We start from the raw sequence: 16,876 nt of genomic DNA on the forward strand, positions 1-16,876 counted from the left end.
GCTCCCCCCCCGCCCGCGGCCCGCGGCCGGCGCTGATTGGCGGAGGGGCGGCGCTCGCGCCGGGCCCCGCGCTCCGGGCGCTGAGGGCGGGCGGCGGAAGGGGCGGGGCCCGGCGCGCGCGGCGCAGGTGGGAGCGGGGCCGCGGGGCGGGGGCGGTGAGGGCGGAGGGAGACGGGATAAAGGATAAAGGATAAAGGGTGGAGGATAAAGGATGGAAGGTGCGGGAGCGTGGCCGGTGCTAACCCGTAGGGCGGCTGTGGGAGCTGCCGGCCTGAGCCGGCGCTGAGTCCGCCGCACGGGAGGGCACGGCAGCGAGGCGCGGTGGCGTCCTGCGTGCCTTGGCAGCCTCTGTTCCTTCCTCCATCCTGTGCCCGCCGAGCTGGGGCTCCCCTGCCCGTCCGTCCGTCTGTCCATCTATTCTGCCCCGTCCTGCAGCCTTACCGAGTGGGTGCTTCCGGCCTGGCAAGCACCGTGCCCTCAGCTGGCGTGTGGGTGAGGAATGCTGAGAATACCCCACTGTATATGTTCACTGTGTATGTTTGCATATGTGTTCGATATAATATTCGCATATATGTGCGTGGGTGTTCCCACGTTGGAATAGGTTGCCCAGGGATGTGGTGGAGTTGCCGTCCCTGGAGGTGATTTAGGCAGCGTCTGGATCTGGCGCTGAGTGATGTGGAAGTGTTTTATTCACACATCGTTTTAAATATATATTTCCCTCTCTGTTTATAGGAGCGGGGAAATCTTTGTTATGGTGGAGTCAGCTGTTATTGAGGATCTGCTGAATTTATTCCCTTCCACCTTCCGTTGGACTTTGCTTCCATCTACGTAATAAATAGCTCATAATGCAATAACAGAAAATACCAAGTTTCTTGACTTTGGTATTGTTATCATATAATATGATAAAGACTGTTGTTCAAAAAATGAGCCAATAAGTACAATCCTATATTAATTTCACTGATGATCTATTCAAAATCGATCCCCCTTCTCTAAACCAAACCACATTTTCACTTCCTCCTATCAGATCCTCTAGATGTTTTGGGGGCTGCGTTTCCAAGGGGTGCAATGTAATGTGTTCAGACTTTTCTGTAAAATGATTTTTGAAGAGATCAAAAATTATAATGGACACTTGGTGAGTGACTGGTCTAGGTCAGAGCATTCCTCCTGCAGGAAATGTGTGACTTGGTTAAAATTCACTTGGATTCATTTAGAAGCCTGGTGAGCTGTGGCCTGGGGAGTTCGTTGTGAGTTTATCTATTTTACAGAAGGGAAAAAGCAGTTGTCATCTAGTGGGGCGTCCTTCTGTAAGCAAATTAAATGAACCAGTACTTAAACTGTTACATTAACAGCTCTGGTAGTGAAGAACCTCCTGCAGTAAATTTGTTCTGCGTTAAGAAGGCTTACTTAATAAATACATTTTAAAATGTATTCTATTCATTTTCTTTTTTAGTGACAGTTGCTTGGTTAAATAAGATCTCCTAAAGATAGCGTCCTTTAATCTCCAAAGATGACAGCTGTTGCAGGTAATCCATAATTAATATTCCATATGTTCATTTTGCTGTCATTTAGCTAACAAGACACAATCACCTGATGTTACTGATTGTTATTTATATGAATTTAATGTGTGCAGCAAAGAGTTTGTGCAGTCTGTGCTTTTATTATTTTAAATGTGAAGAAAAAAAAAAATTGTTTCACTGGATAGCTTTTTATTTCTTGGGTAAAACTAAACCAAAATGCCCCATTCCTGAAAGTGTTCAAGGCATGGTTGGATGGGGCTCTGAGTGACCTGGTCCAGTGGCAGGGGACTTGGAATGAGATGAGCTTTAAGGTCCCTTCCAGCTATTGGATGATGAAAATCAAGTTTGTCAAGGAAATTACTTGGTTTGCAACATTTTGAAAATCTGCTTCATATTTTAAGATGCTCTTAACTCTTTTCTGCTGAGTGGCAGTGGGCATTTAGGAACACAACTGTCATCATTTTGTGCTATTTGAAATTAAGATTTGGGTTTTTTTCCCATATCACACGTTTTTGTTTCCATAACCATATTGTCGTATCTGCTCTGGATGGGTCAAAATCTCTTGGGTTTTCTGGGTGTGGGGGTGGAAGTAATTTCTTCTTATGATTTTCTGACCTGGCTCTGGAATAGGGATACCTGCTTGGCATGCAGGCAGATGTGTTAATTAGTCTTTTAATCTCTGGGGATTGGATTCTAGAGCACAATCTGCAATTCACACAAAGGCACATTGGGGTGGAAAGAGGCAAATTTCTGCCAAAGAGTCACTTGTGTAATCCAAGCTTTTGGGGAGCATTTGCTTCGCTTCTTTCACTGTGAACGATGGTTTGTGTTTGTAAAAGCGTTTTTCCCTCCATATCCAAACCTTGTTGTTCAGCAGATCCTCTTGTTCTGTGTAGGAGGGAGATCTTGGTGCATGGAATTTTCAACTCCAGGAGAATTTAACTTGCTTAGGTTAATGTAAACAACCTGATAATAGCCTTCTCACATATAAATAAAGGCTTTCTGTTAACAACTTGACCACGTTATGCTTACATTGGGATTGGCTGGAGTACAATTAATACAATTAAAACTGGCATCAGCATGTGACTGTAGTCTCTCTTGTGCCTCCTCCTTGCTTTCCCCTGCAGTGCTAGAGGAGGTGCTGGTGTCCATTGAGAATGAGCTGCAAGCAGTGGAGATGCAGATACAGGAACTTGTGGATAAGCAGCAGGAACTCCTTCAAAAGAAGATGAGAGTGAAGAATCTGATAAAACAATCCTCAGGAGAGCTGGAGGCGGGTGGAAGTAAAGACACTGGAACCTCAGCTGAGGAATGGAACAAAATAGGTTTGCAGAGTCAAATTCTAATGTTTTAACAGAAAGGGGAAGTAATTCAGTAGGGGGAAATGCACTTATACAATGAGTTTTGTTTGGATAGTGATATTGTCCTGTTTAATTTTCGTCAGCTGGCTGACACGCCAGGGTAATGGGGTGATGTTTGTACTTGTCTCATTGGGCATTCCTAAACACTAATCTTGAATTGTTCTGGGCAGAATTATCTGTTCTGTCAGAATGGCCTGTTAAAACTACTTTAATTCTTTGCTTGTTGATAAGTCACAATTTTACCTGATTTGCTCTTAGAATCCCAGAGTAAATTTTATTGCAATACTTGTATACCAAATGCTTAAGTTATATTGCAATACTACTCCTTCTTTGTGTTCTGAAACAAATTGCTCTGAATTTTCTCAGGGTTTGATAATGACAGTTTTGCACTTAGTGTTGCTTCTTGCTGGTCTTGTGTTTCTTCCTGCTTGAGTGGGTAGGACATCGGTGGTGTTTGTGATGGGTCATGTAGCTTCACTGTCTTACCAAATTAATGCAAATTAGATAGATGTTGATTGCCAAAAATAACCTAGAATACATTATTATTGTAGAATTAATGCAAGTGGCAAGTGCCTCGTGGTGGTGTGAGGGCATCTGTCTTTCAAGTTGGACATTAACTGAAGGCCTGAATAGTTGGTGGTTCTTGGCCATGTTACTCCTTGCCAAATTGGACTCAGATACTTTGATTATTATTTTCTTCTTTTTAATTTAATTCTCGATTTGGAAATGCCTATATCTATCATATAAGTACACTTTTTCAGGCTTGTTTAAAAAGGAAATTAATGCTGTGGTTGAATACTTGTTTCTATGTTTGAAGAGTATTTATTATGCATATGTAAGAATATTGATACTTTATCATTGCAAATTATGCTATTGAACAAATAATTTTGTTTGTATAGTTCTATGCTTAGTTCTCACCTCCCATGCTTTGAAAATTAATGTCTTTGCAATCAGATGCTGTGCATGTATTAAACAGGAGCAGCAGCTAAATTTGTTCCCAGTTTAAAGCTCATGGAAGTCAGTGGGTGGCTTTTCTTGGTTTCAGAGAGCCTTGGATTTTAGCTGTGCTCTTTGTAAATTTCTTTGCTATGTCACCTCAAGTCCCAAAATTAATTCTTGCATTGAGCGTGGAGTAACGTGGAGCTCCCACAGTTTTTCTGCATTTTAATAGTTTAATTAAAAATTAAAATTATTAATTTTACTATTAATTTTAATAATAAAAAGATTCATCAGGAGGGATAATTTAAGTTTTTAGAGCATTACATCTTTTAAAAATGCAGTCTTTAGCTCTTTATTGAAAACAGGAGAAACCTATTATAAGCATGTTCACGTGGTGATTTTGGGGAAGATTAAACAACTTTCCCCCCTCATTATTTTTTAAATAAATGCTTATTATTCATGGAGTATATGGAAAATTTGTATCCCCACTTCTTTATACTATTGGTAATTGCTGCATTTGTGTGTGGGAAGAATTTGAGTAACTATTGTAGGGCTCAATATCTGGTTTTATTTATTTTCATGGTGGGATTCTAATTTCTCTTTATTTTGGGCTAATGACTTGACACAATCATTAGCACTCTGAAGTTCATCTGTTTTGAGTTTTTCACATTAATTCACATCCATGTGCAGTGAGAGCTTTGGTCTGGAGGTGAATTGTGTTTACAATTTGAGTTTTCAATGGTCCACCCTAGAAAATGGTGCATCCAGACTCAGATTGTGTGGAGCTTTTTCTGTGCCATTATAAATCGATAAACACTTTCCCAGATCTAAAATTGTGTCGCTGCCAGATTTAGTTATTGAATATGTAAATTACCCCTCCTTCTTATATTTTAATTTGCTTATGAAATGTGTTTGTTGAGTTGGGTTTTTTTCCCCTTAACAGATTTTCCATGGTATGAGAAGATAAAAACTGCACTGCAGAGCAAATTTAAACTCCAGAAGTTTAGATCACTGCAACTTGAAACAGTGAATGCTACAATGGCAGGAAAGGATATATTTCTTGTCATGCCTACAGGTGGTGGGAAGAGCCTTTGTTACCAGTTACCAGCTGTCTGTTCTGATGGTGAGTGAGGGGGGGGGAAAAAAGACATAATGTAAAGAATTAGATTTATTTTCTCCCTTTTGTATTTATTTGGAGAACAAAAATTATTTGGTGTATTTTTGTTTGGTTAATTTGGTTTCATTTGGCTGGTGTTTTTTTAATAACTCATCCAATTGCATTGGAAGTTTACTTATTTACAAAGGTTAAATTTACCGCTAGCTGTCACTGCTTAGTTCTATGGTAAATCAGTACCTCATGACACAAACTTCCAACTTGTTTTGTTTTGTATGTTTTTATAACAACTCTGTCTGTTGCAGCTCAGTTTGTTTGTGGTCTAGGCCCCAAGAGGAGGGGCATTTAATAGCAATTATCACCTGTCAGCTGGCTGGGAGGGGAATCTGCTGCTGTGTATGAAGCTTAAGCTTACATTTGGCAGTTTCTTCAGAGCAGGGCTGATGCATCAGTAAAAAGAATTAGGAGATATCTGTGACATCTGAACTGCTCAGTTTGCACAATGATTGATTGTTACAGGTTTCACACTGGTGGTATGTCCTTTGATATCTCTCATGGAAGATCAGCTCATGGTTTTGGAACAGCTTGGCATTTCTGCAGCTTTATTAAATGCCTCAAGCAGCAAGGTGTGTTTAACTCTGTGTTTTCTGGTGTCTGTCCTCTGTGTACTTGTGAATGTGGATGAGACAGATTTATCAGCTAATGCTGTTCTAGCAGCAGTATCTGGCCGGCAGGGTGCTGTGGTATGGGTAAGGTGGTTAACTACCTTGTATTTATGTTTTAGTGACAACAGCACATGGGAAGCAACACCTTCTGTGGAATAAATAGATTTCTTGGGCTATTTAGAGGACACAAAGTGTGATGTGTGTTGTAAATTTTTGGCTGCTGTGTGTTGTAGATTTTTCCTCAGTTTCTAGACTTGGAGTAGGTGATTTTTGTCCACTACTACCATGTTGAGCAGTGCAGGCTTTTACATATAATTATTTATCTCTTACAGTAGGCTGGTGAGCTGTTTTTATCCAGAGACCCAGAAGCAACTTATTTCCCAGTCTCTTACTAGACAGTTGCTTTTTTTACAGTCATTTTCCTGACTAGCAGGAGGCTGTGATCATTAACTTGCACATGACACCAGGTTTGATAATTGATAAGTGGCTTGATGCAATGTGCCAAACTTGAAGCCTGCTTTGATGCAGAGCCCTCTGAAAACTCAGTAATAAACCCCACTGTTGTGTGCAAGGAATTATTTTACAGTTGTAGGATCACAGGCCCGTTTTGTACATCACAGTTTATTGGGAAAATATTGATACCACACAATGAAGCAAAGAAACATATTCAACACTTTGCTTCTTCAAAGTCCCATCATGGATTTTCTGAGTATTAAAATGGTCATAGGGATCTTATACAATGGCTTATAGTGGTTAATACCGTGGAACACTTTATCAGTCTCTGTTAATTACACCTTGTGAATTGCTAATCACCTCTTAAGAACCTTAGCACTAAGCAACTTGAGTGCATTGTCCCAGTTTGTTACCTCCCGCTGTCCCGTTTTGTTTTGAACAGGAACATGTGAAGTGGGTCCACATGGAAATGCTGAAGAGGAATTCACAACTGAAGCTCGTTTATGTGACCCCTGAGAAGATTGCAAAGAGCAAAATGTTCATGTCCAAGCTGGAGAAAGCTTACCAGGCCGGGTGCCTGGCCCGCATCGCTGTGGATGAGGTGCACTGCTGCAGTCAGTGGGGCCACGACTTCAGGCCTGGTACACTCCTCAAACCCCCTTTGCAGGGCTGCTCAGGCATCAGTGAATAATGAGGGGGGCTGAAATAAGATCAGCTGCTTCCTTCATGTGTTAAGTGAATTCTTAATGCGTGGCGAGTACCAATGCTAGCTCAAGAACTTCAGTTCACAAATTGTCCAGGAGCTGAGTTCATGCAGATGATGATTTCAATGTAGATTTTGCTGTCAGTATTCTGAAAAATGCTTTATTCAGCTTACTTTAGTTGAGGCTTCATAAAATTAAAGGTTTTGGTTGGCATCTTTAATATGGGCAAGAGTTACTTTTAATCTACTGCTACATGAAGGTGTCATTCTGTACATCACTCCCTGGCACTTCTGATGAAAGAGGTAGAGCATTTTGTAAACTCGTGAGATCTCTGAATCAAGTGGAAATAAATGCCCTTCATTTACAGGGAAAGAAAGTGTGCTTCTGTCTTTTTCCTGCCTTGCAGACTGTAGAATATTGTTGATTACTGTTTCTTTGTCTTTGAAAGAAAACCTGATTTGAAGCAAAATTAACTGTAAAGTCACTCTTAGTGGTTTTGCTAAAAAGTGGTGCCTGAGCCAAGAGCCAGGCTAGTTCAATGTGGAATTTGGATAAGTACCCCTGGCTGCATTTCTGTTCAAAGGCAGCCAGTGATTCCCAGTACTGAGCCTTTAATTATTTTTATTATTACAATCTAGTCCATGTATCCAAATTCCACATTGCTTGTTTAGTACAAAGCTCTGTTTACTCAAAAGCTGTTTGTAAAAACAGACCCGCAAAATAACCTGAATGTTGGTTAATACAATTCTACACATATTTTTGTAGGAATTTCTATTTCCATACATTTTTGCCTTCTGAATTGTGTCTCATAATTGCAGCCTTTCAATTTCTTGAGGAAAATTTCTTCAACTTCTCTGGGCAGCCTTTAGGACCTGGAGGGAGCCTGAAAGAAAACTGGGGAGGGACTTTTTACAGGAGCCTGGAGTGACAGGCCAAAGAGAATGGCTTCAAACTGACAGTGGGTTTAGATTGGATATTAGGGAGAGCTGTGAGGGTGATGAGACCCTGGCACAGGCTGCCCAGAGAAGTTCTGGATGCCTCATTGCTGGAGGTGTTCAAGCAGGGGATTGGAACAAGATGGTCTTTAAGGTGTCTTCCAACCCGAATGATTCTGTGATTGATTCTTTAAAATTCAATTAGAATGCATCTCTTTTGATAAGTGCAACTTGCATGTGACTTCCTTTGGATATATAAATTAGTTCTGTGGTAGGTTAGCAGTAATAACATTTATTGCAGGATTACCCCATTAAATACTACCTAGATGAATGTCTTTTTTAAAGTTTGCATTTGTGGTGTGAGAAATCTTGTTCTTTCCCCTTTTTGTTTTCTTGCTTAGATTACAAGTCTCTTGGTATCCTGAAAAGACAGTTTCCCAATACTCCCTTGATTGGATTGACAGCAACAGCTACCAATCATGTTTTAAAGGATGCTCAGAACATTCTGCATGTTCAGAAGTGCATTACCTTTACTGCTTCCTTCAACCGACCCAACCTTTACTATGAGGTAGGTCTTATTACCTGCTTCTTTGGCTGCAATGCTGTCTCCTGCAGGGAGAGAGGAAAGCAACAGGCTCAGACTGCTTCAACCTGTTGGAAAATATGTCTTATGATGGCAGAAAGGTTGTGAATTATTCTGTTGTGCTGCATTTTCACTTTGGCCACAGGTTTGTTTATTGTTCTTGACAGGGAAAGCTTGTTTTGGGGTTTATTTTTCAATGGACTTTTTGAGTTCTAATCTGACTGTTCATTAAAAAAAATAACAATTTTTTTTTAAATGGTGGAGTAGTTGGAGTACTGGAAAAAGTAAAATAAGTTTTTTTGGCAGACTGTTTGCCCACTTGAACTCTGACATGTGCATAACGTATTTTTGAGGTTCGGCATAAGCCTTCAAATAATGAAGATTTCATTGAGGACATAGTTAAGACCATTAATGGAAGATACAAAGGACTGTCAGGTAAGTGTCAAAAAAAGGACATAACCTTCAGCATTGCAAGGATGTTGGGAGGTTGTCAAATGATCTTGAAGCATGTAGAGAAATTCTGCCTTCTCCCATACATTGAACATCCAGCATTAGAATAAAGGAAACTTAGCAAGATCCATACCTTGAATGATTTCTCTCTTCATTGAGTAGTGTTTAAATGTCTTTACTGTTTACTTGTATCTTCTGAAGTATTGAACTGGAATCTTGATGTCTACAGAACAATGTTTACATAGGTAATAAGAGGAGGTCTTAAGATTGTAAAAGTAAGGCTCAGAAAAGGTGATCTCTATGCTCTTAAACCGCACATTATTTACTGTCTGTGTCAGGATACTTGTTATCTTTAAAATGTTTTTTCATATTTGGTCGTAAGAGTCATCTGTTACTCAGTGCCCAGAATGGGTGTTAGGGGGTGAATTGCAGATAAAAGCAGAACTGTAAAAGTTGGACGTGTGTAATCAATAAATTCTGTAGTAGAAATAATGAGGAGAGACATCTTGCCAAGCCAGCAGAACCCAGGTTCCCAGAGCAGCAGTTTGTCCCTGTCTCTGCTTGGAGCTCCGTGGCTGTGAGAAGCACAAACCAAAAAGCCTTGAGCACAAACTGTGCTAAGATGATCACAAATCACATGGCTTTGTGTGTAATCCCTGACTTAGCCCAGCCTGACTAATGGCAAAAAGCAGATTTAACTGAAACCTCATGTGAGATGCCATAGCTGTCATAAGGCATAGCACCCCTTTAAAGAAGCTTTGAGAAGCATTGTGCTCCTTGAACATTAATTGAATGCTTCCATGATTCTGTGGCTTGGCACCTGGATTTCCTCTTTAGCCTTCAGGTCCAAGCTGATAATTGAAGTTTCCTTCATGAATACCAATAGTATGGACTAAATAGGCACAAAGACTGTATAATGCTTTTTAATTCTTTATTTTATAAGCTAAGAAAACTTTCACAATTGTTTTTAGGTATTTGGGGGTTGTTTGGCCTTTTTAAGGCATTACAATGAGGCCTCTTTCACTTTTGTGCAGGAATTGTTTACTGCTTTTCTCAAAAGGATTCTGAGCAAGTTACTGTGAGTTTGCAGAAACTGGGAATCAAGGCAGGGACTTACCATGCAAACATGGATGCTAAATATAAAACCAAAGTTCATAAAGGATGGGCAACAAATCAAATCCAGGTTAAGTAAATACTTTCTATGGACTTGTGTCTTATTTAAACAAATTGCGGTTTGATATCTTGATGATTTCTTAATCTTTTTCTTTTTCCCAGGTCGTAGTGGCAACTGTTGCTTTTGGCATGGGAATTGATAAACCTGATGTGAGGTTTGTAATTCATCACTCCATGAGCAAGTCCATGGAAAACTACTACCAAGAGAGTGGGCGTGCAGGTATTGTAGGAAGTGGTTTTTGCAAAGTTGCCATTTATATCCATTAAACCAATAAAATTGTCCTTCAATTCTCCAGGCATTTGTGCAAACTCTCTTGCCTTTCAGACAGTTTTCAAAGGGTATAATGAAACTGCTTCTGTAAAGAGGCTTTAAATAGAAAATACATTCATGACCAGGCCTCTGCTGCAGTGTAACAAAGAATAACTGTGTATCTAGACCTCCACTCAGCATTTTTTTAAATACTTGATTTTTTATAAAATCTGTGGCTTACCAGAATGATGTCACATGGATTTGATATGCAATTTTTAATTTGTTCTATTTTGTATAGTGCCTGGGATGTGTGATTTGCTCAGATTGTCTCTAGGTGATGTTTAATCACTGTATGAATTTCAGAAATACAAGTAGGATGGGGAGTCTGGAGCAGAGAATATTTAGCAGCACTAAATACCTGTTGTGGCCAAACTCCACCCCCAAAAACGTTTTGCAGTGTTTTGGGTTTTTTGATCTTGTTCATCTCATTACTTTTTTAAAGGCAGATTTGAGTCTATGTGGAGAAAACTTGTCAAGGGACTTGAGGGGCATTTGGTTGAGATCTGTTCATTTTAATGCATTGCAGGTAGAGATGACCAAAAAGCTGACTGCATTTTGTATTATGGTTTTGGAGACATATTCAGAATCAGCTCAATGGTGGTGATGGAAAATGTTGGCCAAGAGAAGCTGTATGATATGGTATCTTATTGCCAAAATATGAGCAAGTAAGTTACTCTGGTGGCTTGGTTGATTAGTTTTTAAATAGGCTAATTTTGTTGGGGGTTTTGGGACATTTGGGGAAAAAAAAAACCACACACCAAAAAAAATCTGAAACAAAACCAAAATGAACCCATCACCAAACAAAAATAGCAACAAGCTTGCCAGCTTCAGGATACAATTCTGGCAGTGGCTATGTTGAGGTGGGATATCTATCCGCAAACACTGTTTGGATTTCAAATCCCAGTCAAAGGAAATAATGGAGTTCTGTGGGTTTGACTCTTGAGCTACAGTGTTTGGTGGCCACACAGGAATCCATGTGTGTTTACTGCTTCACTGAGATATTTAGAATATTTAATGGAAAACGTGTATCTGTCCTGTGGGCAACTGGTGCCTCCAGTAAAACCTTTTTTGGCCTCAGTGTAACAATGGGTTCATATTCTTAGCATTTTTCATTCTCTTGAAACTGCAGATTATACTTTTCTGCTTCAATCAAACTCTTCCTACACCGGTGTTTAATCATTATCTGTATTGGCATAGCTGATAGGGAGCACTGGTGTTGCAGTGTTTGTCCTCTGACTTTTCCTCTGATAATTCTTTGTGCTTGTTAGAGATCTGAGCTGTCCCTAGGGACCTCTTTTGCCCTTTTCATGATGTGCAGTGCAGGTGTTAGATATTCACATGGCTTCTGTGGCTCCCCTCTGCTCCTCAGGTGTCGCCGGGTGCTCATAGCCCACCACTTTGATGAGGTGTGGGATTCTGCAAACTGCAACAGAATGTGTGATAACTGCTGTAGAGAGAATGGTAGGTAAAGGACAGAGAACATGGGAAAAGTTGATTTAAAGAAATCCCTGCTGTAGAAAAACCGTAAGCAAATTTTGTGACCTGTGCTTGTATTACTGACTGTTTTCGAGGTGCAGATTTTGTTGCGAGTATCAGTTTTTGGTGGCCTACTGTTGGCAAGTTCAGGGTATTTAGCAGGATAATTCCTGGTTTGGAGTTTTGCCTGGGGTTTACAATACACTTTGGTGTTTTTCAGGCTCAGCTTCCCAAAAGGGAAGCTGGGGCAGGGGAGAGATTGGCTTACCTGTTTTAAAAGGATTCTGGTATGTGTCAGGTTTTGTTTCAGGATTTGTTTGGGGGTGAAAGCTTTATTGAGGAGGAGCCCCTGCATGCCAGACTGTTCACACTTAGGCTCTGAGCAGGTACACTTGGCACATCCTCTCACAATTTGTCTGGAAAAACCCCTGAGGATTTCAGTGCTGCACGCTCACGAGATGTTCCTGTGTCAGAACTGCACTGACAGGTGTGCAGAACACCTGAGCACTCTTAGTTCAAGGTTTTGCAGTGATTTTTGGTACCCATCAGGAAGCTGAAACACTCAAAAGATGAACAGAGCATCTGTTGTTGCACTTGAAAAGTGAGTGCTGTGACTTAAACATGGGAACCCCCATGAAAAGGAAGAAAGCTCTGAAAGGAGAGCTGAGAGAAAGTTGGTCTTGGCATCTCTGAAGGATGCACAAAATCCCCTTAAATCTCATTGAGGACCACCTAGGGGAATTGTAATATGTGAAAAATACCATCTCTTCATATCACATATCTGTTGCAAAAAGTATTTGGCTAATACAGCGATCAACACTTAAAACTGAAGAACAATTCTGTATTCAAAGCTGTTCTCATAACTAGACTTTATTTCCCTCTATGTTTTTGGGGTGTAAAGTAGACAAACCAAAATTCAACTTTTTTTCATTTTACAGTTTTATTATATAACAAAAGCCTTTCTTAAAATCTTGAAAGTAACAATGTCTTGTTGTCCCCTAGTTAGAAATGGGGCTTAGCTGAAATGCGCACTGGGGTCAGAGGTTGGGAAGAGTAGGGAGCTGGCTTGTCCCAAGGCTTGCAGGAGCCATGTGATGAAATAAAGGTGAAATATATCCTATTTACTGCTTCTGCACCTCCAGGGCCTTTTGATTCTTCAGCAAGCTCTAAGGAAACTTAGCAGTAGTACTTATTTTTCAGTACTTAATCCTCAGTATCAGAGGAGTCAGTTGGGGTAGCTCTGTGCCATGATCCAGTCATAGAAGAGAAGGATGATAATTATGTGCTGCATTGATGTGTTGGTGCTCAGAATTGTTATGGATGATGAAGCTGATTATTGTAATGTCTCCTTTTGTCCATAACTGTCTTGAGAGAAGAAATGTCTCACTTAACAGGCTTCACCTCCTCTGTGCTCTCTTAATCCTTTCGTAATAAACCCTGTGGGTGAGAAAAAGGAATCCAGTTCTAGAGTAACATAGTAGCTACCTTGCAAATGTCATGCTTTGAAATAATTTCTGATTTGTAACATCAAAGACAAGTACAAATGTTTGTCAGATGGGTGTTTCAATAACAAAGGAGAAAAATGTGTGAGTAAAAATGTATCCTGATGTGACAGAAGGAAAGTTACTGCTTTATTTGTTAAGTTAGTTTAAAAGCAAAACAAAAAAGCCTTGCTATTATACAGCACAAATATTATATGTATTTATAGCTACATATAGGTACATATGTATAACTACAGGGAGCTATCTAAATGTTCCTTTCACTTGCAGCATGTGAGAAGATGGATGTAACAGGATACTGCAGGGATCTAATAAAGATCCTCGAGCAAGCTGACAGCATGAGTGAGAAACTCACCCCACTGAAATTAATCGATGCCTGGTCTGGGAAAGGTGTGTCCAAATTCAGGGTGCCTGAAGTTACTCCACCCACGCACCCTCGAGAAGAGCTGGAGAGAATTATTGCCCATTTACTGCTGCAGCAGTATCTGAAGTATGTCAGATAACTATTTTATTTTCTTTGTTTTGGTTTTTTAACATTTAGTAGTCATTTTTCTTTGCTCTCCTGTTACTTCTGCATAACAGTAATGGATACATTCTGTGGTCTTGTTTTTATTCCAGATGCATTTAATGTATTCTTAAAAACCCTTCAGATATTGCTATATTTCCATTTCAAAAGCTGGAGGAATATTTGAAATGCTGCATCTTGTGCAATTTTAAAAATCTGGGGTCTTCTGTATTCAGGTAGAATGTTTAAATCTGCAGCAGGATTAATTTTGGAGAAGTCTGCAGTTCATACAGATCTCATTCATATTCCATGGATAAGGAAAGCAAATGGGGTTGTCCACACGATGTCTAAGTCAGGAAAGTGGTACTCAGAAATTTTAAGAAAACGTAGTGAAACTAACAACAGTGCTGTCTTTGTAAGCTCTGTGTGCTATGTTTTGTCTTCTCATATAATTTTATAAGTTCAAGAAAATCTACAAATATCTAATACCTTTATTTTGTCTTAATTTTTCTTTGCAACTCTCTGTACAGCTTTTTTCAATATTATTAAGAGGGTGAGCAGATTACTTACTACATCTTTCTGCTTCATTTTCTTCCATGTGTTCCAAGAGTAATGAGTGTGTGTCTGAGTGTTCTTGTGTGTGTAAAGGTCCACAAACTGAATTATGTTAAGTGTTGATGAGAGTAGCTCTAAATCACCTGACTGCCTACTTGAATAGATAAAGCAGAATGTAGCTATTTGGAACATCCATCAGAAAGGTTAATGCGTCCATTTCCTTATGAAAAGAGTTGTTGAGATTGAAGCAGGCTGCCCAGGGAAGCGGTGGAGTCACCATTCCTGGGAGTGTTCACAAAACATCTGGATATGGTGGTGCTGGGTTGATGGTTGGACTTAATGATTTTGGGGACCTTTTTTAACCTTAAGGATTCTATGATATTTTTCTCCTGCATAGTCTGGCCTCTGTCTCCCTTCCCTTGTAACAGTGATTTAATTCCTGCAGGGAGGATTTCAGCTTCACAGCCTTTGCTACAATATCCTACCTGAAGGTGGGACCGAAAGCCCGGCTGCTGAAAAACGAGGGGCATGTCATCACCATAGAAGGGATAACAAACAGGAAAAGTGTTTTCAAGGTATTTAGATCTGTTGTGATTTGCCATATAGGTATATTCTCTGTTAGAGCTTAATTTAATGATTTGGTATCTGCTCAAAGCACGTTCTGTCGTAATGCAGTCAGCCTCGTAATTTTCTTCTCTCTTGTGTGGGAACACGGAAAAAGAAGGAAAACAATGTTAGGATTTTAATTGATCTCTTTATATCTTACAGGTCAAGCCATCTCAATCTTCAAAATCAAAAGGAAGCAGAGAAGATGCCCAGACTGGATCAAAGACTGTCCAAGATTCGGTGATGAAGAAATCACAGGAACATAAACGGCCCAGCTGTAGTCCTAATTTAAAAGCAAAGAAGCCTAAGCTTCAGGCAGGTGGAAATTACCAACCAGTAGTTATTGACTGAGTGTCACAGGCTACATTTAGGATCTATTCATGATTGCAGCTCCATGGACAATGCAATGTGTAAGTTCAGTTTGTGCTTTAGTACTGGTATTTTTATTTAATAAATGCTGAGCAGGGAACAAGTATCTTAAACTGTCAAATCTAGGTGGCTAGTAGTGGAGGAAGAAGTGTTTCATATCAAATAAGTGGTGCATATCTTAGGATACAGCAAGGATTACAAAACCTATATAATGACCATGTTGCCTTTTTAACTCTTTTGGAAGAGTTCAAGGTTCGTGCAGTCTGGAAAGGACTGCCAGAGATCCAGAGGTTTCCAGACTTCCTTCCTGTGGGAGTCTCCACCCAGTGCTCCTGTGAAAGTCATGTAGAGCTTTCCCTCCTTTGCAGCACGGGACCTGGTGGTCCTTAGCTCTGGGTGAAGACCCTGTCACCTCCTGTTCCTTCTGCCTGCTGTGCAGGTGACTCTCCTCTTCACCAGTGATGGCATTCAGCATTCAGCTTCCCCAGGGCAGCTGCTGTTACCAGCCCCAGGGAGTGACATCAGCCAGCCAGAGACTGGGATGCTCCAGCATCCTTCCTCCAGAGCCCTGGCTGGGTGTGCCCGGAGCTGCTGCTGTGCCAGGGCTGCTTGTTCCTGCCCATCTCTGCAGTTCTGAGTAGGGACATGTGTCCCTACACCCACTGTGGCATGTTTGAGTGAAATACTGTATGTATTTATGAGTGAAATATTATGTGTATTTATTCCTTTGAAATATGTGTGTTGCTCTTAAAATTGGACTCCTCTAGGTTGTTATGCAAACAGAAATTCAGGACTTCTGTGTTTTGCAGAACTACCTAAATTTAAGTTTACAAACAAGGCAACCTGCCAGCCTAGGAAAAACTCAACAGCTACTGCTGCCTGCAAGCATTCTCAGGCACATATGCTGAGTGCTAGATTCAATTTTATTTCCTTATTTTTAACATAAGGCAACCAAATATCAAAAGGCATGTTCAGTTTCGCTAATTAATGCAAGTTCTGGGTGGTTGCATTTTGGTTCTTCTGCCTTACACTGATATGTGTAACAAATATAGAACTAGTATCATTAAGAACATGCTCTTCATCTTTATTTTTCTGGTAAAATTGTGACAGTGACTAAAGCTTATAGTCTTTGGCTCATCCTTTTGCTGAGACCTTTACCAAAAACTGAAAAATTTAAAAGTTAAAAAGTTAAAAAGTCATTCTCCTAAAAAAAAAAAAAAAATTGAAAGGACAAGAGTACAATAAATTGTTCCCAATTTGACCCCAAATAAATAGCAACTGTAGAACAAAATCAGAAGTCAGGATGAAACAATTGCTGTCCAGGGCTGGCACTATGCAATACAGTGCAGCTCCATCTCAACACCTGAAGGTGAAGAGAGACAAGCAGTTAAAAAGCTGCTCTCAACTGACATCTCATCCTGGCTTTCATTGTGCAAAGCTTGTGTTCTGTACTTAACTGAGAAGAAAATACATTTATTTCAGAAGTAAACTTCTGGGGGGGAAAGAAGGGAAAAAAAAAAGATTAAGGCCATATCTGTGCAACCCCCATTCCAGGTAGCAAGAGCTGTGAGCACCCTGTGCTCTAAATCTGTTCTCTGTTCATCTGAGCCAGCTTGAAAGGTAGCATTAGCTGGTACCTGTGGCAGTAACCAGTCAGTATTT

At 40.2% G+C, this 16,876-nt stretch overlaps 1 protein-coding gene across 3 annotated transcripts; it reads left to right on the forward strand.

Moving 5' to 3' along the window:
• Positions 1-101: 101 nt before the first annotated feature.
• On the forward strand, positions 102-15,196 carry RECQL (RecQ like helicase). Of its 3 annotated transcripts, none has more exons than XM_040062084.2 (15): positions 102-127; positions 1,451-1,523; positions 2,645-2,842; positions 4,761-4,940; positions 5,451-5,557; positions 6,492-6,690; positions 8,090-8,256; positions 8,625-8,706; positions 9,756-9,904; positions 9,997-10,114; positions 10,731-10,869; positions 11,574-11,665; positions 13,450-13,669; positions 14,685-14,814; positions 15,008-15,196. In XM_040062084.2, exons 2-15 carry the CDS (start codon positions 1,508-1,510, stop codon positions 15,194-15,196), a joined length of 1,986 nt encoding a protein of 661 aa, XP_039918018.1. In that variant the 5' UTR covers positions 102-127; positions 1,451-1,507. The 3 variants fall into 3 exon arrangements, with proteins under 3 accessions (XP_039918018.1, XP_039918021.1, XP_039918020.1); XM_040062087.2 differs by lacking the exon at positions 102-127 and adding an exon at positions 230-533; XM_040062086.2 differs by lacking the exon at positions 102-127 and adding an exon at positions 230-492.
• Positions 15,197-16,876: the final 1,680 nt, after the last annotated feature.

This window comes from Hirundo rustica, chromosome 4, assembly GCF_015227805.2.
Source record: "Hirundo rustica isolate bHirRus1 chromosome 4, bHirRus1.pri.v3, whole genome shotgun sequence".
In the NCBI taxonomy this organism is placed as follows: Eukaryota; Metazoa; Chordata; class Aves; order Passeriformes; family Hirundinidae; genus Hirundo; species Hirundo rustica.

What these genes read in the sequence shown, in the direction of transcription:
- RECQL (XM_040062084.2), top strand. An exon ending in TGAGGAATGGAACAAAATAG is followed by an intron (nt 2,843 to 4,760) that starts GTTTGCAGAGTC and finishes TCCCCTTAACAG; the next exon opens with ATTTTCCATGGTATGAGAAG. An exon ending in CCAAGAGAGTGGGCGTGCAG is followed by an intron (nt 10,115 to 10,730) that starts GTATTGTAGGAA and finishes AATGCATTGCAG; the next exon opens with GTAGAGATGACCAAAAAGCT.